Below are 22,157 nucleotides of genomic sequence, written 5' to 3' on the forward strand. Positions count from 1 at the left end.
GCAACACTGTACCCAAATAAAATGTATGTCATTTTTTCCCACAAATAGAGCTTTCTTTTGGTGGTACTTGATCACCACTGCATTTTTGTTATTTTTTGTGCTATAAACAAAAAAGTCCGACAAATTAAAAAAAATAAATAAATAAAAAGCTCTGGCAGAGCTCTGTTCCGAGTCTCTGCCCGAGGATCAGACGCCAGTGGACATCAACTGCTTGGCACCCGCAGATCTGGAGTTTTTTTTTTTTTTTAAGAATCATACTTACCTAGGTGGATGCAGCATTGTCCCGATGCTGCATCTTTCCCCCTGCCGGATCTAACACTGAGAACCAAGCAGTCAAACACCGCTGATTGCTCAGTTCTCAGAGCTCCCTGAGCAGAGAGCTGGTGACAGTCAGTCAACACTCTCTCCTCTGCGCCCCCCCCCCCCCACACTCACTGGGCTGTGGGGAAGGGGAGAGAGCAGGAGAGGCCGGCTCAGGCTCTCAGCGGCTCGCTGAGAGGCTGAGCTGGGTGTAGGTCTAGGCATGTGGGAGGATCCAGACTTCATTGTCACGATCTTGCCCAAGCCTGGACCGGCTCTGTTCTGGACCGGCTCTGTAACGTCAGCCGACAGCGGGTTTCAGCCCGCTTAAAAAGGGTCACAGAAGTGCAAAACAAACTGCACTTCTTTGACTCATAGGAGAAGTACTGCCAAACGAGCTTTGGCTGTCATTCTCCTTAAGAACCCTTCCTTACTGGGGCACTTTTCAGGCGTTTTAGTTCTAAAAATAGCACCTGTAAAAAGCACCCCGCTAGCAGCTGAAAAGTGCCGCTATAACAGCGGTAAAGCACCACTAAAACTAGCGGCGCTTTACCGCTAACGCCCACACTGCCCCAGTGTAAAAGGGGTCCTAATGTGTTTTGAGTATTTGTTTGTCCAGTCTATTTAATCTCACCTTTCTATATAAAGGTTCAGAGTACTACACAGAAACAAAAGGTGCATCTCTGCTAAAATACATACATTTTGGTTATTTCTAAATGTATCCCCATATATTTACTGTCAAAAGCAGTTTACCATAGTGGAAGTGGCTTTGCAGATCATAAATACAATACAAAATACAATGCTGCTTTATAAGTGGTTGTAAACCATTACATATACCCACTGAATTGACTAGCCTCAGCTGACATAGATATGAAACAAATCCTCCTACAGAAGTTGTACTTGTTTATGTGCAGTCTTTTCTTCTCTACATCCAAAGACCAACATTGATAAAGCTTGTCTAAGCTGTCAAAATAAATAAAAAAAGAGCAGAAATGACACACTGCAAACTCAGTGAGGGGGGCTATGAGAGCCGATTGAAGGGTAGGGACACACCCCACTTCACATAGAACATAGGAAAAGAGCTAGGGATTTCAATCTTAGAGATCCCTCCCCCGTCACCTTTTTTCTCTTGGTGTCAGGAAAACTTCTCAGAAGTGACTCATGCTGATAGCAGATTTACTCAATTTACCAAGAAGCCCAGCTACACCCTCAGCTGCTACTAACAATAGCAAAATATTAGCTTTAATTGCAATACTTACTATCTCATCCTTGCTGTGTTCCACAGACACACCTTTAGAATCCATTCCCATCGCCCAAATTTCAGGTTGGATAGATCAAGTGTAATCTAACTTCCTATTATGTACCCAGGCCGTCATGACCAAACCCCCTGTAGTCTTCTAGAGAGAGGTTGGCATCTTCAAACTGGCCCTGTATTCAAAAGTAATGCACCATACTGAATACGAGAAAATGCAGAATAGGACAGCCTGACACACAGAATTAATGCAGAAATGAATGCCATATTTTCATGCTTTCCAATTGCTGGATAAACCCAAATCATATTTTGGTTATGTATCAATGCTCAAAAGGCTTGATCCCCCCCAACGGCTTCTTCTATCTCTGCATTTTCTGTATTTGAAACACATGCAAAATCCATTAGGAAAAAATAGATTTTTTCTTGACCTGGGAACTAGTGGCAGAGTGTCTAATGGTCACACCAAACCAGAATAGGATTCGACCACCCCCCATTTACTAAAAACAGATACTGGATATTAGATATGCGTGGACTCAAAACACAGGAGATGTCTCAGAAAACCAAGGATTTTTACAATTTATTTACAAATTTTCACATCTTCATTAGTACAATTAACTAATAATATTGTACCTGGTTTACAAGAAGACAAAGACCAAACCGCTTGAGAGCCAATTTCTCGAACAGTACCAGTTCTTTTTAACTGATTAGGGTCAGCACCTGGTGGGGTTTTGTTTGGTGTTGTCATTTCCAACTACTGCAGAACAAAAAACAAATCTTACCATTGATATAAAGAACACATCAGGGATTTTACCCATAACCTACTCTTCAAAATACCCTGTTGCCAGACTATTAATTTCAACAACATTCTTCCCAAAAGATTCAATATATTTGTGTAAGCTTCCAAAACCTTGATACTGTTGCTGGGAGTTGCTATATCTTGGATGTGGAGTGAGAAGCCTCCTCCTCCTCCACTATATGTCATACACAGTCGGCGGGCATCACCCGCTGTGTGTCTCCGAGCTGAGTATGAAAACTTTGGCCGCGCTGTGAGAAAAGTCCCCGCCCTCCTCCTAGATCAGCTCGTGTGATAGAGGCAGTGTTCTTTTCTCACAGCGCGGCCAAAGTTTTCACACTCAGCTCCGAGACACACAGCGGGAGATGCCTGCAGACTGTGTAATCCAGGCACAGGCACTGACTACAGTGAGGCTGCGATTATGGGCACGGTGAGACTGCATTATGGGCACGGTGAGGCTGCCATTATAGGCATGGTGAGGCTGCGATTATGGGCATGGTGAGACAGCATTATGGGCACAGTGAGGCTGCGATTATGGGTACGGTGAGACAGCATTATGGGCACGGTGAGGCTGCGATTATGGGCACGGTGAGGCTGCGATTATGGGTCAAACCCTCATCACCATATTTGGGTCAAAGATGATTCCCACTGTCCCACATGGAGTCCGGTTATATTATATATACCAAAAAAAAAGAGACATACGTGTTCCACATAAATAGACCATATTGACCCCCATATATTGGGGTATCCAATACACATGGCAAATATTCAAACATAAAGAAAATAAATAAAAAATAAATTATATAAAAAATAGAAATAGGAATAGTAATAAAAATATAAAAATTAATACAATTTCTTCAGTACTAAAATAAATGTACTGAAAAATACTAGGCCAAAAATACCCTCAAGAATTATCAATAAAGGCATTTATTAGTATCGATATCCACATTAAGCCCATACGGAGTATAACATTTTATCTTATGGATCCATAGCATCTCAAGTCTAGAGATGTTCCTGACAAGAGAACGCCCTCTCCAATGGGGGCGATATTTGTCGATCCCCAAAAAGATAGTTTTGGAGGGGTCCTTATTGTGTGTAGTTAAATAGTGTTTTGAGACCGAATGCTTCGGAAATCCATTTTTAATGTTGGTAATGTGTTAGTTAAGTCTGATGGAGAGGGGTCGTTTAGTCCTGCCCACATACTGTAACCTGCAAGGGCACTGGAGCAGGTAAACGACCCCCTCCGTCGAACATGTGATGAAGGGCTCAATCTCATGTTCGATTTGTGTACTGTGAGAAATGAACTAAATACCTGTATGTTACCTTATATGGCGTTGATTACTGATTAATTTTAATTTGGGTCAGTTTTCATTTTTAATATTTAAATTATCCTGCTATAGAGGTCGATCATGGCTGGTATATGTTTCAAACATCCAGTGTTGGTGATCTTTCTTCTAATATTAATTTATCTCAAATTTAATTTTATTTATTTTCCTACTAGCCTTATTAGTCTTTGTCTAGCCCACCATGGTGGATTGTTTTTCCAGCATCCAATATGGTGAATATGGGCGTTTGCCAGGTTTAATGGTGAAGCGCTAGATGATTTCCTGATTTGACCCATATCGAGGCTTGGTTTAAACCAACTTGTATTTATACGCGACACGTCAGTGCATCGCCCGTGCCCCAGACGACGTAATCGTATGACGAAACGCGAGTCGGGAGGAGCTGACGTGCTGACGTCTCGCGTGTGCCGTTCGTGGGACGGGTGTCAGCATTAGCTGGCCTGCTGCTTTGCTTTTATATTCCCTGACATTTGTAAGTGTTATTCTTTTTATTAATAAATGTTGACTAACAGTATTACGCTAAGGTGAACCTTTTTATTCTGGGGAACATCTGAATGGTACCTAATCTGCCTACCTGTTCGATCCGTGATTGGCGAGTTCTGTGCCGTATGTTGACCACCTCCGTAGGGTTTGCCTGGATATCACCCTCTTGAATTCCCCTTGGATAAATGCCCTGGCCGGGTAACAGGTCGCAGGCTTATAGAGCTTGCCTTTCGGTAAGCGAGCATTCTGTGTGGTGTCATTACTGTGGTTGCGGTGGAGGATTTATTCAATCAATTGAAGTTTATCCACATCTGGCTAGCGATTTTGAGCACTATTTGTTCATACACAGATGGACTTATATTTTTTATAACTCATATATTTTATGTATCAATATTGTTTATGTTTGAAGCACTGGTGTCACTGTCACTAATTAGCATATTTAGGTTTAGCGCTGCTACTAACTATTCCATCCAATTTCGTGTGTATCCCACTTCTAGCAGCTGCTTTTTGTTTTAGTTTTATTTTCCTGCATATTTTTTCACCTAAGAATATCCTTAATTTTTTTCACTTCAATTTTTTTCACTTATTTTGTCTATAGCTCGGTATTTTCTATATAATTATGCGATTATGGGCACGGTGAGACTGCATTATGGGAACGAGGAGGCTGCGATTATGGGCACGGTGAGGCTGCGATTATGGGCACGGTGAGGCTGCGATTATGGGCACGGTGAGGCTGCGATTATGGGCACGGTGAGGCTGCGATTATGGGCACGGTGAGGCTGCGATTATGGGCACGGTGAGGCTGCGATTATGGGCACGGTGAGGCTGCGATTATGGGCACGGTGAGGCTGAGATTATGACATGTGACGTCCTAGCCATGCCCCGCTATGTCCGGCTTCGGTCGTTGCCATAACAACGGTGCTAAATCAGGTAAAAGTAATTGGATCTCTATGTGCGTTATAATTAATTGAAATTAGTTGATTAATCGATTAAAAAAAAAACGGTTAATCGAAGACGAAAATTTTAATCAGTAACAGCCCTAGAAAATACCTTAGAAGGCATGCTGAAAGATTGGCTTGATTTCACCACCACTAAAGTGATCTCTTTACTTTGGTAGGAACTTTCACCAAGGTATTCAGATAACCCACCTGGTGATCCCAAACTCTTAAAAGAAAAAGCAGCAGCAGCCAGAAATGCAGTCTCACACATTGAATTGCTAGAATGGGAAGGTTAGACACCCCACGGCTGACATTAGAGTGATATACAGAGGCTGATTGGATTGAAGCATAGCCGCTGCTCCCTTAAACTTTTCTCTTTTGTCTCATGGGTGAAATATTTTCTGCTCCACGGAATTTATCAGGTATCCTAAAAACAGAACCTCCTGTGCAGGATTTAGCTCTAGTCAACACTGATGCAATATCTGATGCATTCCAGAACACATGGAATCGCATTAAGGTGAACTTACATGATTTTCTATGGAGGTCATTCACATACAGTTATGCTCAAAAGTTTGCATACCCTTGGAGAATTAGTACAGTATGTACAGTTTTTAACAACTTCAATACAGGGCACTTTTACCCCCTTCCTGACCAGGTCAATTTTCAGCTTTCAGCGCTGTCGCACTTTGAATGGCAATTGTGCGGTCATGCAAAGCTGTAGCCAAATTACATTTTTATCATTTTTTTGAGAGAGATAGAGCTTTCTTTTGGTGGAATTTTATCACCACTGGGTTTTCAATTTTTTTTTGCTAAAAAGTTTTTCTTAGTTTCTGTTAGAAAATTTTGTAAATGAGTAGTTTTTCTCCTTCACTGATGTGTGCTGATGAGGCTGCACTGATGGGCACGGATAGGCTGCACTGATGAGGTGGAACTAATAGCACTGATGAGCAGGCACTGATTGGCATCTCTGATAATCATATGTCAGAAGTCATATGATGTCGTCCCAGAATGAGAGAGATATCTTGCGCCTGTCATTTTACTATATAAAGAAAACATGAGTGCGCAGGCAAAACACATTTCTTTTATTTCAAATGGGATTCATTTTCAACTGTAGGTCATAACAGAATGGCACAATCATAAAACAAAACATGGCAATAAGTAATTAAATAAAACGACCCCTGTTCAAAAGTTTGCATACCCTTAGTTCTTAATCCTGTGTATTGCCCCTTTAGCATCAATTACGGCGTGCAGTCTTTTATATTAGTTGTCTATGAGACCCCAAATTCTTGCAGGTGGTATAGCTGCCGATTCATCTTGGCAAAATGCCTCCAGGTCATACAAAGTCTGTGGTCGTCTTGCATGAACCGCATGTTTGAGATCTCCCCAGAGTGGCTTAATGATATTTAAGGCTAGAACCTTCACCTTTTGTCTGCTGTAACCACTGGAGGATCACTGTCGTGCTGTAAAGTCCAAGAAGGCCAAGGAAAAACATTCCAGGCTATGTAAACTTTTGATCAGGGCCATTTGGGTGATTGCAGTTATCATTATGCTTTGGAAAGGAGCCAAACAACTATGTGATAATAAATGCCTTCATATGATCACTATCCTTAAATAAACCTAATTTTTTGGCATGATCAATCAAATTTCAATAGCAATGCCAAAATTTCACGATTTCTGCCAAGGTATGCAAACGTTTGAGCACAACTGTATCAATGGATAGGTATGGATGCACCTTCCCCAGCTAAGAAAGGCTCCTAGGGGAACGTTTTTTAGGGAGAGGACCCTCCAGAATATTCTTAGCTACTCAAACCTTCTAGGCCCACTGTTCTTGCATGGCATGGGATTGGAGAGTCAAGGAGGCCCCTGCAGCCTGGCATGAAGGTCTAAGAAAAATAACAAAATATCAGAATCTAATCTTCTGGTGTTACCTGTAGACCTGAGGAAACACAATGAACTGTGTAGGCTGGTCTTCTCTGGCTTTAATAATTGTGGGTGACGCGTTTCCAGTTTTAGGTGGGCAGAGCCACTCTCCTATGCTGCCCTGGAAGATGATTTGGAAAAATTAGGTTAGTCTTTAAAGAATACCTAAAGGATTGTTTTTTTTTTTTTTTTTTTTTTTTTACACAAACAAGTCATACATACCTCCTCTGTGCAGTTGGTTTTGCATAGAGTAGCCCCAGTCCTCCATTTCTGGGGTCCCTCCTCTTTTGGAGTGCACCATTGGATAGCCGCTCACCCTTGGGGCACTCGTGCGGCACGCTCCCGTGTCCTGTTGCTGCGTCCATTGACGCAGACAGCAGGACTCGGCCCCGCCCCCACGTCATTGGATTTGATTAACAGCAGTGGGAGCCAATGGCTGCGCTGCTGTCAATCTATCCACTCAGGACCCAAGACACCGGCTGGAGCTGGTGTGCTCGTCCCCGTCGCTGGAAAGACCGGCTTCAGGTAAGTTAAACAATAGAATGAATTAAGGTGAAAAACCTTGAGGGTTTACAACCCCTTTAACACATCAGAGTTGAATAAAAGATATCTATCCTCCTGGGACACTAGCAAAAAACTGAGGCATGCTGGTAGTAGGAAGGTTTATCCTGGGTTGGCCTATGGCTTCATTGTTTAGCAGTGTCCAATCTTCTCCAATGCGACAGTGTAACCTTTAATACGTCCTGTGTAACTCAATGGAAAAGAAAGTACATCTAAAAGCTAAAACTGTTTCTCTGATGTGGATAAAGTAGTGAATGGTTAAAATCAACATCAAAGCTGCATCACCATCATTTGAGATTATTTTTTAAACCATACTATAAAAGACAGCGGCCAGACAGCTGAGATTTCAGGTAGAGGGAGGGGAAGAAGCAGAAAGCACCTCTCCAGTGTCTGAAAGATTGTGAGCTAACCAGCAGTTGATAAAGGTTGCACTCAAAACTTTGCATTGTAGTAGTGAGTGCTAAAATCCACTTCACCACAATGCACAGCAACTTACTGTATACATTTGTTTCCATTTAAATAGAATCCCAATGTTCTATCATTTTTTTTGGACTTGCCCTCGAATTCGACCTTACTGGCCGGATGTATGTGCTTTGAATGAAGATCTTACAGACCTTTCCCTTGATCATGACCCAGCAGCCTGTTTGCTACATCTTAGCCCTCTTTCCAAACGAAAAAAATTGAGACATCTTTTAGGCGAGGGCCCCCACCCATAACACACTACAGAATATAAATCGGATATGGCAGTTTTAATCTGTAAGGGATTCTAAGGTATTGAACTAAGCAGATGCACTGGATATAAAACTTCATTTGCTTTATCTTTTATTTGGTCTTTTTTTGTAAATGTTTGTATTATTATTTAATAATGATGTATTAATGGACAAGCATATTGAATACATTAGAAATCAATTTTTTGTTATTTAAGGAATGTGATTGTTTATATTATTTTATTATACAGTAATTTATCGCTTTAAAGAATTACAAAATACATAAATAAATAAAATAATAAAAGGAATCCCAACAATCCCACCGCCACATATTTAATTTATTCATAGATGACCTGGAGGATGGGGTAAACAGCTCAATCTCTGTAATTGTGGACGATACTAAGATAAGCAGAGTAATAACTTCTCCGCAGGATGTGGGAACCTTGCAAGAAGATCTGAACAAATTAATGGGGTGGGCAACTACATGGCAAATGAGGTTCAATGTAGAAAAATGTAAAATAATGCATTTGGGTGGCAAAAATGTGAATGCAATGTGAATGCAATCTATACACTGGGTCGAGAACCTCTGGGGGAATCTAGGATGGAAAAGGACCTGGGGGTCCTAGTAGACGATAGGCTCAGTCAGCAATGGCATGCAATGCCAAGCTGCTGCAAGCAAACCAAACAGAACATTGGCATGCATTAAAAAAAAAGGGATTAACTCCAGAGATAAAACGATAATTCTCCCATTCTACAAGACTCTGGTCCGGCTGCACCTGGAGTATGCTGTCCAGTTCTGGGTACTAGTCCTCAGGAAGAATGTGCTGGAACTGGAGAGAGTCAAGAGAACGGCAACAAAACTAATAAAGGGACTGGAGGACATTAGTTATGAGGAAAGGTTACGAGCACTGAACTTATTCTCTCTGGAGAAGAGACACTTGAGAGGGTATATGATTTCAATGTACAAATACCGTACTGGTGACCCCACAATAGGGATAAAACTTTTCTGCAAAAGTGAATTTAATAAGACACGTGGCCATTCACTAAAATTAGAAGAAAAGCGCATTAACCTTAAACTGCGTAGAGGGTTCTTTACTGCAAGAGCATTTAGGATGTGGAATTCTCTTCCACAGGCAGTGGTTTCAACGGGGAGCATAGATCATTTCAAAAAAACCTATTAGATAGGCACCTGAATGACCACAACATACAGGGATATACAATGTAATACTGACATAAAATAACACACATAGGTTGGACTTGTGTCTTTTTCCAACCTCACCTACTATACAACTCAGATGTACTGTAAATGCTCTGTGTAATGGGGCAGGTCATGTTGCCAAAAAAATAGTGTAGCTGTATTGTTTCACAAATGGAGGTGTATTAATAGTGCAGGCGCATTATCTAATGCATTGAGCTGTGTTGAGGGCCCATTCAAATGCCTACACAACAGGCGTCACACATGCAATTGCATGTGTTACCAAGAAAGCTTTAACACACACAAAGGTGCAATTCACCTGTGACTTATTTCTTGTTTTGAAAGAACTTTAGAACAGTTTTTCACTGATCCAGACATCCCCGTGTGGGTAGTGAGATGCCCCCTTGTCCCCTTGATATTACAAGTGAATGGTCAACACGGCAGTCCAGTAAGCAAAGCTCTGTTACTTTGTCTTAGACAAAATTAGTTCACACATGTAAAGATTTAAAGAGGAACTGGCTAAGAACAAGTGTCCAAAAGAGGAAAATGTCTTGACATACAAACAGAAAATATAAGCAGAATAAACAAATGTGAATCTACAAACCTGGCTCTGATTCTTTGTGACTGCGTAATACAGTATGAGATGTAAACCAGAGTAGACAAGCTGATGGAAAAGAAATAAACAGTGTTATAAAGAAGGCACAAAACTATGGTACATCCTATGGTACAGCCTATTTTAAATCTTGTTTTAACAATAATAGGAAAATATTCTTAGAGTGTAAAGTTATTGAAGGCAGGGATTGATGTGAATGCAAAATATGTAATGTACCATGTGAATTTATCACATATTTGCGAAATGAATACCTGGTATTAAGTCATTCAATACCCATAAAAGCTTCCCTGGAGAGCTAGAGAATGGTTTCATTTTGGGACCTACATTGAAAGAACAAATTTGATCATAGCATGGACCCTGGAGATGGTCCTAGGTTATGTGGTAGATACATTTCTAACTCATGGGTCTTTTAAAGTCTTACCAGCCAACTTTTATTAAAACGAAAAATAAAATGTTAACATAAAGTTGCCCACACAGGGATTTTAGCTTCACAAAACAAAAACAAACACTTTTAGACCTGTCTCACCAGACTCCTTTGCCTCCCAATATGGAGTCTCCAGGCACCCTGGGTTCTCACACTCCTCGTGAGACTTACAGACTCCCTCCAGAGACTTATGGAATCCCTCTAATCCTTCCTTACCTTCCTTTATGCCTTGTGATGAAACAGACTGATGGTTTAAGAAACGTGTAGAGGAATCCAACAACGGCAACCATCCAGTTTACAGTGTGGACGGTAAGAAGGACAAATATGCTAACTTTATGTGGGTATTGAAAAAATGGGGATAAGGAGGCAGGATAACCACACACTGTTCTGATATATAGCAGAAGTACTTTTTAAAAATCATATTGCCTAATTCAACAGAAAGTCATACAGAAGAACAAGAATCTAGCATATAGAATCATTTTACTTTGCTTACAAGGAGGAAAAAAAATAGTTATTTGTGAAAATTATGCGCAATTGTCACACTAATATAGTAGATTTTCCCTTTCTATACCGTAAGGTCAAAGTAACTACCTGTATGCTAAATTATATTACACTATTATTCCACACTGAAAAGTATACAAACTGCAAACGAGCTAATAATCACCTTTACAAATTTGTACGAAACACGTTCATATTAAACACACAGTACACTTTACAAAAGATCAAACAGAAGAAGTATTGTTTTTTTTTTTAAAGAGAATCATACTTACCTAGGTGGATGCAGTATCGGACCCCCCAAAATCTAAGACAGATCCATGTCAGTCAACAGTTCTCTGCACTACCCCTCCGTGCTCACTGAAGCGCTGGGCTGTTGGGCAGGAGCGGACGGCTCAGGCTGTCAGTGGCTCACTGAGAGGCTGAGCGGGTCCAGGGATCTGGGCAGATCCCAACCAGATGGTTGCAATCCTTCCTGAGACTGGACTGGCTCTGTGGTGTAAGCAGACAGCAGACTTCAGCCCGCTGTCTGCTGAAAACGGGTCTTAGGAATGCAGAACGAACTGTACTCCTGTGATCCACAGGAGAAGTACAGCCAAATGCTCCAGGAAGTGGAAGCAAATACCTGTATTAGACAGGTATCTGCTCCCTCCTTCCCCCTGAAAGGTGCCAAATGTGACACCGGAGGGGGGGAGGAATCCAAAAAGTGGCAGTTCCATTTTTGGGTGGAACTCCACTTTAATGTCTAAACCGCTGGCAACAAAATTGAGTACACCCCTAAGTGAAAATGTCTAAATTTGGCCCAAGTGTCAATATTTAGTGTGGCCACCATTATTTTCCAGCACTGCCTTAACCCTCATGGGCATGGAGTTCGCCAGAGCTTCACAGGTTGCCACTGGAGTCCTCTTCCACTCATCCATGATGACATTACGGAGCTGGTGGATGTTAGAGACCTTGCGCTCCCCCACCTTCCATTTGAGGATGCCCCACAGATGCTCAATAGGGTTTAGGTCTGGAGAAATGCTTGGACAGTCCATCACCTTTAACCTCAGCTTCTTAGTAAGGCAGTGGTCGTCTTGGAGGTGCGTTTGGGGTTGTTATCATGTTGAGGCCCAGTCTCTGAAAGGAGGGGATCATGCTGTGCTTCAGTATGTCACAGTACATGTTGGCATTCATGGTTCACTCAATAATCTGTAGCTCCCCAGTGCTGGCAGCACTCATGCAGCCCCAGACCATGACACTCCCACCACCATGCTTGACTGTAGGCAAGACACACTTGTCTTTGTACTCCTCCCCGGTTCCCGCCACACACGTTTGACACCATCTGAACCAGATATGTTTATCTTGGTCTCATCAGACCACAGGACATGGTTCCAGTAATCCATCAAAACTGTTTGCGAGCTTTCTAGTCCATCATCTTTAGAAGAGGCTTCCTTCTGGGACGACAGCCATGCAGACCAATTTGATGCAGTGTGCGGAATATGGTCTGAGCACTGACAGGCTGACCCCCCCATCCCTTCAACCTCTGCAGCAATGCTGGCAGCACTCATACGTCTATTTCCCAAAGACAACTTCTGGACATGATGCCGAGCACGTGAACTCAACTTCTTTGGTCGACCATGACCAGGCCTGTTCTGAGTGGAACCTGTCCTGTTAAACCGCTGTATGGTCTTGGCCACCATGCTACAGCTCAGTTTCAGGGTCTTGCCAATCTTCTCATAGCCTAGGCCATCTTTATGTAGAGCAACAATTCTGTTTTTCAGATCCTCAGAGAGTTCTTTGTCATGAGGTGCCATGTTGAACTTCCAGTGACCAGTATGAGAGAGTGAGAGCAATAACACCAAATTTAACAAACCTGCTCCTCATTCACACCTGAGACCTTGTAACACTAATGGGTCACATGAGACCGGGGAGGGAAATGGCTAATGGGGCCCAATTTGGACATTTTCACTTAGGGGTATACTCGCTTTTGTTGCCAGCGGTTCAGACATTAATGGCATGGGACTTGTAGTTCTGCAACAGGTGGAGGTTTGCTAATTGCATATCTCTGTTTTAGATCAAAGGGATGAACTTCGGTCTGTAGATGAGGTTATATTGCTGATATGGTACACAGATGATCCGCCCCTTTCTATGTGCCAAAACACTGCACTCATGGGATTAGCTCCTAACTCTAAGCAGCCACTTAAAATTGCAAACTCATGTGAAAAAAAAAAAAATAAATGATACACTATACACTCGCCCTCACCAATAGTGTAATCAAATAGCAGCGCTAAAAATTGCTAAAAGAACCTGAAAGAAATTTTTTTTACAGTGATTGCTCAATGTGATACCTATATAATAGCTGTGTATTAACAGCACTAAATAAACCAAAAAGTGTTTTCTAATAAACAAACACAGTGCGATCCATCTGTGTAATAATCTTAAATCAAAAATTCAACATATAAAGTCCAAAAATAAGTGAAGACGTAGTGAATAATGGTGATAATATCAACAATATGATCTTCAGTGTTAATATCTTCCACCACACCGCTGTGACCGTGACTTCCACTCCCCTTCAGCGAGCAAATTCACCAGCTCTTTTTGCCTTACACTCTCGTGTTCGGCTCACAGGCTTTTCCCACACTTTCTTTCATGTGGAGAGAGCATTTGCATTTATACTGCGGATAACTATAACTATACGGAAATTGATTGGAGGTTATCACTTTGCCCCCTAATGCCCCCTATTTAGTGCTGTTAATACACAGCTATTATATAGGTATCACATTGAGCAATCACTGTAAACATTTTTTCTTTCAGGTTCTTTTAGCAATTTTTAGCGCTGCTGTTTGATTACACTATTGGTGAGGGCGAGTGTATAGTGTATCATTTATTTATTTTTTGTAGATGAGGTTAGTTTAACCACTTCAAAGAAGTCCAGCCTCAGCTTTTTAGGCTGGGCTTCTCCTCTGGATCACAGGAGCGCAATTCATTTTGCACTCCTGTGACCCGTTTTCAGCGGAGAGCGATCTGAAGTCCGCTCTCCGTTGACATCATTGCTATCAATCGAGGCAGCAAGTCATCCCGACATCTGGATCCGCCAGCTGCCTTGACTCATGGCAGTCTCAGCGAGCCGCTGAGACGGCCGCTTCCCGCCCCTCCACAGCTTAGCGCTCCAATGAGCGTGGGGGATCAGAGCAGGAGATATGCTGACTGACAGGCAGCATCTCTCCGCTCAGAGAGGAGTGAGAACCAAGCCATCGGAGATGTTCGGTGGCTTGGTTCTCAGTGCAGAGATGCCGGGGGACAGCTGCAGCATCGGTCTGATGCTGCATCCACCTAGGTAAGTATGACTTATGCCCCGTACACACGGTCGGACTTTGTTCGGACATTCCGACAACAAAATCCATGGATTTTTTCCGACGGATGTTGGCTCAAACTTATCTTGCATACACACGGTCACACAAAGTTGTCGGAAAGTCCGATCGTTCTAAACGCGGTGACGTAAAACACGTACGTCGGGACTATAAACAGGGCAGTGGCCAATAGCTTTCATCTCTTTATTTATTCTGAGCACGTGTGGCACTTTGTCCATCGGATTTGTGTACACACGATCGGATTTTGTTGTCGGAAAATTTTATATCCTGCTCTCAAACTTTGTGTGTTGGAAAATCCGATGGAAAATGTGTGATGGAGCCTACACACGGTCAGAATTTCTGACAACAAGGTCCTATCACACATTTTCCGTCGGAGGGGCATTAGAGCTGGACGATTTTGTCAAAAAAAAAAATCTGCGATTTAAAAAAAAAAAAAAAAAAAAAAAAAAAAAAAAAACTCGATTCACGATTCGAATCAAGTTTTTTTTTTTTTGGACACCGCGCTGGTCCTGAGGAGCTGCAGGCAGGGGTTTTTAGGCGAGGCCGCGGCTTCAGCCTAGTCCGCGAAAAATCTAAAAAAAAAAAAAAAAAAAAAAAAAATTTGACCTCTCAACTCGCTTCAAATCGATTTTTCCCCCAGCCCTAGTATGACTATTAAAAAAACAAACAAAAAAAAAAAAAACATACTTCTCTTTTAAAGACTAAACCTTTTCTGAAACGTGTTGCTTACAAGTTAAAATCTGTATTTTTTGCTAGAAAATTACTTAGAACCCCCAAACATTATATATAATTTTTAGCAGAGACCCTAGAGAATGGAGGTCACTGTAATATTTTATGTCACACTGCATTTGCGCAGCGGTCTTTCAAAAGCAGTTTTTGGGGAAAAAATACAATTCAGTGAAATTAAAAAAAACAAAACCATAAAGTTAGCCCAATTTTTTTGTAGAATGTGAAAGATGATGTTACGCAGAGGATTGCAATCTTTATTCTAAGCAAAAAAAAAAAATCATGATTCTCATGTTATCCAGAATTGTGCAGCTTTAGTCTCCAATAATGATTGGTGGAAAATAAGAGTAATGCCCTGTACACACGGTCGGATTTTCCGACGGAAAACGTGTGATAGGACCTTGTTGTCGGAAATTCCGACCGTGTGTGGGCTCCATCACACATTTTCCATCGGATTTTCCGACACACAAAAGTTTGAGAGTAGGATATAAAATTTTCCGACAACAAAATCCGTTGTTGGAATTTCCGATCGTGTGTACACAAATCCACTGCCCCGTTTATAGTCCCGACGTACGTGTTTTACGTCAAACGTTTAGAACGATCGGATTTTCCGATAACTTTGTGTGACCGTGTGTATGCAAGACAAGTTTGAGCCAACATCCGTCGGAAAAAATCCTAGGATTTTGTTGTCGGAATGTCCGAACAAAGTCCGACTGTGTGTACGGGGCATAAGGCTAGGTTCACACACACGTGAATTGGATGTGTTTTGAGCCACATCCAATTTGCATGACATGAAAGAACATTACTTTCTATTGTGCCTGTTCACATATGTCCGGTGCAGTCGGAGTTCGGATTCAGTGGGAATTAAAAAAAGAGTCCTGTTAGTTTTCTGAGCAGTGCAATCCGGCTCAGGTGTGGATTCAGGCCCTTTGACTTCTATGGGAGCGCTTCTGAATCATACAAGTCATTCAGTTGTGAACAAGATAAAATCCTGACCTGATACTGATGTAAACCTGACCTGAAACGCTTAACAGCTACTATGTCAATTAGATGTGAAAAAGGAGCTTCAATTCGCACTGCACACGTGTGAAGCCAGCCTTAAGCCTTTAGGCCAGATTGTCAGCAATAATAGCCAGGCAACTAGTATTTTCAGCAGGAAGTCATTAATGACAGCCCCTAGATTTACTTTATTTTAGTTGATGTATAGTCAAAACGTTTTTTTTTTTTTTTTTTAGCTATAATGTCATAAAATAGACTCGGCAGTCATTTTTTTTCTGTCAATGTCCAGTTGAAAAGGTTTCCTCTTATTTCCTGTCCTAGAGACATCACAGGAAGTGAGAGATCCCTCCAAAGTGAGGGGGACTTCCTTCTTATACAGTTGTCACCAGAACTGGTGCCCCCATTGGAAGGTTTACACTTACCGCTTGTTCTAGTAAAAAAAAACACCAAAAATTGGATTTAGCATTCCTTCCCATTTAACCACTTACGGACCGCCCGCTGTCGTTATACGGTGCCTGTTTGAAGGAGGACATCGTTGTTATGGCAGCAGCTAGCTGCCATAACCCCGGTATCCCCGTCTTCAGCGGGCGGTCCCCTACAAGATAAAAGTGGTCTCTGCGGCGGATTTGCCGCAAGATCACTTTTATCGGTGGCAGGAGAGGGGCCCCCGCTTACCGGAGCTGTTGGCAGCGGCGGAGGCGATCGCGTCTGTCCCCTGGGCTGACACGGAGACGAGTGAGGGGAAGATGGCCCCCACCCGTCTCCATGACACTGCAGGGTGGAAGCGACGTCAAAACGTCACTTCCGCCCATAGCTCTTAAAGGGTCAAATTTATTTTTTTTATTTTTTTAAAATGACAATTTTTTTTTTTTTTTTTTTTATTGCATTTTAGTCTAAATATAAGATCTGAGGTCTTTTTGACCCCAGATCTCATATTTAAGAGGACCTGTCATGCTTTTTTTCTATTACAAGGGATGTTTCAATTCCTTGCAATAGGAATAAAAGTGACAATTTAAAAAAAAAAAAAAAAAAAAAAAAAAAAAAACAGTGTAAAAATAAAAAGTAAAATAAATAATTAAAAAAAAAAAAGTAAATGTGCCCCGTCCTGACGAGCTCGCGTGCAGAAGCGAACGCATACGAAAACGGTGTTCAAACCATACATGTGAGGTATCGCCGTGATCGGTAGAGCAAGAGCAATAATTCTAGCCCTAGACCTCCTCTGTAACTTAAAACATGTAACCTGTACAATTTTTTAAACGTCGCCTATGGAGATTTTTAAGGGTAAAAGTTTGTCGCCATTCCACGAGCGGGTGCAATTTTGAAGCATGACATGTTGGGTATCAATTTACTCGGCATAACATTATCTTTCTAAGACCGCTCCGAAAATACGATGAGACAGAAAGTATTGCAACGACCGCCATTTTATTCTGTAGGATGTTAGAAAAAAAATGTACAATGTTTGGGGTTTCTAAGTAATTTTCTAGCAAAAAAAAAAAAAAAAAAAACAGTTTTTATCTTGTAAACAACAAATCTCAGAAAGAAGCTCGGTCCTTAAGTTGTTAAATAAGGATGGTTACCAGGGCAGAGAAGGCAAATCCAGCTTGTGGAGACGCAGACAGCCATAAAAACTGAATAGGCATTCTAACACTTTCCTGCCTTTTTTTCAATACAAAAAAAAAAAAAAAACGTTTTGCCTTTACATAAACTTTAAAGTGGTAGAAAACCCTGAAAAAAAAAAAAAAATGTCCTTTGCAAGGGAATGTTATAATGTGCCAGTGCTAGTATGTATCCCAAAGTAGCACATTATGTGAAACTTCCATCTTCACCAGGTCTTCCGAGTTGGCGAGCTCTGCTCCTTTGATCGGACGAGCCGCGATGACATCACTCCATCAGAAGAGCCGCTGTTCACAGCACAGTATGCCGTTCCTTCAGAGCGCATGCACTGGTGATGTCACCGGCAGCTTCACAAGTAAATATCTCCTAAACGGTGCCTGTTTGGGAGATATTTACTGTACCTATAGGTAAGCCTTATTATAGGCTTACATATAGGTAAAAATCATACATGGGTGTTTATTCCCACTTTAAAGTGTATGTATAGAGTAAACTTTGTTTTTTAGTTTCAGATTGAGTAGTGTGGGTTAGACCTCCTGTAGGTAGATCCACACTTTAAATTTATCCAGGTATTGGATTGTCACAAGAACAGAAAGGGAGGGGAAATGTCAAATTTTACAGTTCTCTCCAGAATAGGTGAGGAGAACCCTCCAGTGTGGACACCTTTTCTGGTGACAACAGAGGAGATTTCCTCTCACTTCCTGTTGCATCTCTGCAAGAGGAAGTGAAGAGAAATCTTCCCGACAGGACACAGAAAAAAACAACCAAAACTAAAACATAAAGTTTTGACTATACATGAATGTTAAATGAAGTATCCAAATACTAATAACAAAAGGATAAATTCTTAAAACTTTTGACTTGCAATACACAGTGGGATTTATTTACTAAAGATGGGGAGTGCAAAATCAGGCTCACTTCTGCAGAGAAACCAATCAGCTTCCAGCTTTTATTGCCAAAGCTTAATTGAATAAGCTGAGGTTAGAAGCAGATTGGTTTCTATGCAGAAGTGAGCCTGATTTTGCACTCCCCGTCTTTAGTAAATAAACCCCATTGGGAGATGAAAGGGCAAGCCTGCAGGTGGAGGTCCCATCATAACAATGACAGGTACTCTTAACAAACCGTCCACATTGTGAATGAAGCGCAGGATGACAGAAGCTCTCCCCCCATCCCCCCTCCATGGCGAACCTACTCTGTACTGGACGGAGATCATATGCAGTCTACTCACAGTGCGCCCTTCATCCCTGGCACCACCAATTCCACTTCAAATGGTTCCCTGCACAACCATCCAGCAGTCCCTGCGAGCTAGAAGCCTCCTGATGACGTCATCTCCCTGACTCACTCATGTGCGCCGAGAGGGCCTGCGTTCCACGGTGAAACGCGGCGCTGTACGCCGGTGGTGTGGGAGGGAGCGTCAGTGGCGGCCATCTTGGCCGGTTTCTTTTCGTGTGGTTTGCACGTTGCTGTCCGGGGAGGAGAGCTAGAGATAGTACCGAGAGACGGGGATAAGAAGATATATTCCGGCAGGCCTCCTCTCTCCCGACAAGCAGCCTTAGGGGCAGCAACTCCCCTCCCCGTCCTATCACCGGTAAGTAACCACCTGTACGGCCTGCCATCTGGCCTGAGTGTGGGAGGTCGGCCAACGCTGGGGAGTGAGTCACAGGCTGCTCTGACCCGTCTACTTTCCCCCTATAAGATGCATGCAGTGGGCTCTGAATGTGGTTCTGCTGGCAATGATTAGTGAATGGGGCGATCGTGGTAGGGGAACCCTATAGTACTGAGCTATCTTCACAGAAAGGTACATGGGTGGCAGTACTGCTCCCCTCCTACATGACATACTGCTAGGGCTGGCTGTACACCTAACAAGGGGCTCTTATTAGACAGATGTGCTGTAATGTACTCCGCTCAATGAGTGTCCGGTGCTGTAGCACAGCAAGCTGAACACCATATGCATTGTTTTTGCTGTGACTGTGTGAGCACCAGTCTTCCTCCAGGAAGGAGAGTGATTCGACCGTGGGTTCTGGGCGCTGTGGCCCCCCCGCAGATACCTGAGCGCTTTGGCCCCCCCCGCAGATACCTGGGCGCTTTGGCCCCCCCCCCCCCCGCAGATACCCGGAGCGCTTTGGCCCCCCCCCCCCCCCCGCAGATACCTGGGCGCTTTGGCCCCCCCGCAGATACCTGGGCGCTTTGGCCCCCCCCCCCGCAGATACCCGGAGCGCTTTGGCCCCCCCCCGCAGATACCTGGGCGCTTTGGCCCCCCGCAGATACCTGGGCGCTTTGGCCCCCCCCCCCCGCAGATACCTGGGCGCTTTGGCCCCCCCCCGCAGATACCTGGGCGCTTTGGCCCCCCCCCGCAGATACCTGGGCGCTTTGGCCCCCCCCCGCAGATACCTGGGCGCTTTGGCCCCCCCCCCGCAGATACCTGGGCGCTTTGGCCCCCCCCCCGCAGATACCTGGGCGCTTTGGCCCCCCCCCGCAGATACCTGGGCGCTTTGGCCCCCCCCCCCCCCCCGCAGATACCTGGGCGCTTTGCGCCCCCCCCCCGCAGATACCTGGGCGCTTTGCGCCCCCCCCCCCGCAGATACCTGGGCGCTTTGCGCCCCCCCCCCGCAGATACCTGGGCGCTTTGCGCCCCCCCCCCCGCAGATACCTGGGCGCTTTGCGCCCCCCCCCCGCAGATACCTGGGCGCTTTGCGCCCCCCCCCCCGCAGATACCTGGCGCTTTGCGCCCCCCCCCCCCGCAGATACCTGGGCGCTTTGCGCCCCCCCCCCGCAGATACCTGGGCGCTTTGCGCCCCCCCCCCCCCGCAGATACCTGGGCGCTTTGCGCCCCCCCCCCCCCCCCCCGCAGATACCTGGGCGCTTTGCGCCCCCCCCTGCAGATACCTGGGCGCTTTGCGCCCCCCCCCTGCAGATACCTGGGCCCCCCCCCTGCAGATGCCTGGGCGCTTTGGCCCCCCCCCTGCAGATGCCTGGGCGCTTTGGCCCCCCCCCTGCAGATGCCTGGGCGCTTTGGCCCCCCCCCTGCAGATGCCTGGGCGCTTTGGCCCCCCCCCTGCAGATGCCTGGGCGCTTTGGCCCCCCCCCTGCAGATGCCTGGGCGCTTTGGCCCCCCCCCTGCAGATGCCTGGGCGCTTTGGCCCCCCCCCTGCAGATGCCTGGGCGCTTTGGCCCCCCCCCTGCAGATGCCTGGGCGCTTTGGCCCCCCCCCTGCAGATGCCTGGGCGCTTTGGCCCCCCCCCTGCAGATGCCTGGGCGCTTTGGCCCCCCCCCCTGCAGATGCCTGGGCGCTTTGGCCCCCCCCCTGCAGATGCCTGGGCGCTTTGGCCCCCCCCCTGCAGATGCCTGGGCGCTTTGGCCCCCCCCCCTGCAGATGCCTGGGCGCTTTGGCCCCCCCCCTGCAGATGCCTGGGCGCTTTGGCCCCCCCCCTGCAGATGCCTGGGCGCTTTGGCCCCCCCCCTGCAGATGCCCGGGCGCTTTGGCCCCCCTCCCCCTGCAGACGCCTGGGCGCTTTGGCCCCCCCCCCCTGCCGATGCCTGGGCGCTTTGGCCCCCCCCTGCCGATGCCTGGGCGCTTTGGCCCCCCCCTGCCGATGCCTGGGCGCTTTGGCCCCCCCCCGCCGATGCCTGGGCGCTTTGGCCCCCCCCCGCCGATGCCTGGGCGCTTTGGCCCCCCCCCTGCAGATGCCTGGGCGCTTTGGCCCCCCCCCCCTGCAGATGCCTGGGCAGAGGCTGCCTGGGCACCCCGTGGCTCCCCACCCCCCACGGCAGAGGCTGCCTGGGCACCCCGTGGCTCCCCACCCCCCACGGCAGAGGCTGCCTGGGCACCCCGTGGCTCCCCACCCCCTTCGCAGAGGCTACCTGGGCACCCCGTGGCTAGAAGGTTTTATTGCAGAAAAAACATACTGGGGTTGATTTACTACAACTAAACAGTGCAAAGTCTAGTGCAGCTCTCCATATTAACCAATCAGCTTCCATGTTTCATTGTCAAAGCTTAATTGAACAAGTTGAAGTTAGAAGCTGATTGGCTACCAGGGTGGATTTGATGTAAATTATGATTTAAATCACTAGTTAAAAGGCTTGGTTTAAATAAACTTGACTTAAATCATAATTTTTTTAAAAGCATCTGTCGCTCAGCGGCTTCTCCTCTGACCCGCTGTTGACTCACCGACCGTCCCATTCACTTTAATGGGAAGGCTGGTGATGCGGAAGGGACACAAGGTGAGGGACGTGGTGGCAGTAGGTGAGTGGATGTCCGCTAACAGGCGCTGCCATGATGGATCTGAAATGACAGGTGCTCTTTAACTGTAAGGACTCATTCTTGCTGGTAGTTAGAATCTTTAATATTTGCAAACAAAATGAAGGTTTCCTATTTAGAATAAAAAGCTGTCAGGTTAGTAAAACAGCGATATCGGAACCGATTCAATCATACAGTTTGTAGTGTACA

General features: G+C 44.9%; 2 protein-coding genes across 7 annotated transcripts in view; one reads left to right on the forward strand and one right to left on the reverse strand.

Moving 5' to 3' along the window:
• ANAPC10 (anaphase promoting complex subunit 10) overlaps window positions 1-19,017 on the reverse strand; it is a 132,062-nt gene extending 113,045 nt beyond the window's left edge. For 2 of the 5 annotated variants that reach the window (XM_073604491.1, XM_073604530.1), the window contains exons 1-4: window positions 18,939-19,017; window positions 10,097-10,156; window positions 7,038-7,150; window positions 2,183-2,306 (exon numbers count right to left, since the gene is read on the reverse strand). In XM_073604491.1, the coding sequence (XP_073460592.1) occupies window positions 2,183-2,297 (115 nt within the window). In that variant the 5' untranslated portion in view covers window positions 2,298-2,306; window positions 7,038-7,150; window positions 10,097-10,156; window positions 18,939-19,017. Of the gene's footprint in view, window positions 1-2,182; window positions 2,307-7,037; window positions 7,151-10,096; window positions 10,157-18,902 lie in introns of all 5 variants that reach the window. The other 3 variants (XM_073604501.1, XM_073604510.1, XM_073604520.1) reach the window with 3 other exon arrangements.
• Window positions 19,018-19,093: 76 nt separating this feature from the next.
• ABCE1 (ATP binding cassette subfamily E member 1) overlaps window positions 19,094-22,157 on the forward strand; it is an 84,809-nt gene continuing 81,745 nt past the window's right edge. For both annotated transcript variants that reach the window (XM_073604468.1, XM_073604477.1), the window contains exon 1: window positions 19,094-19,298. The gene's annotated coding sequence lies outside the window, so the exon portion shown is untranslated. The remainder of the gene's footprint in view (window positions 19,299-22,157) is intronic.

The sequence above is a fragment of the Aquarana catesbeiana genome, linkage group LG01 (genome assembly GCF_042186555.1).
Source record: "Aquarana catesbeiana isolate 2022-GZ linkage group LG01, ASM4218655v1, whole genome shotgun sequence".
NCBI lineage: Eukaryota > Metazoa > Chordata > Amphibia > Anura > Ranidae > Aquarana > Aquarana catesbeiana.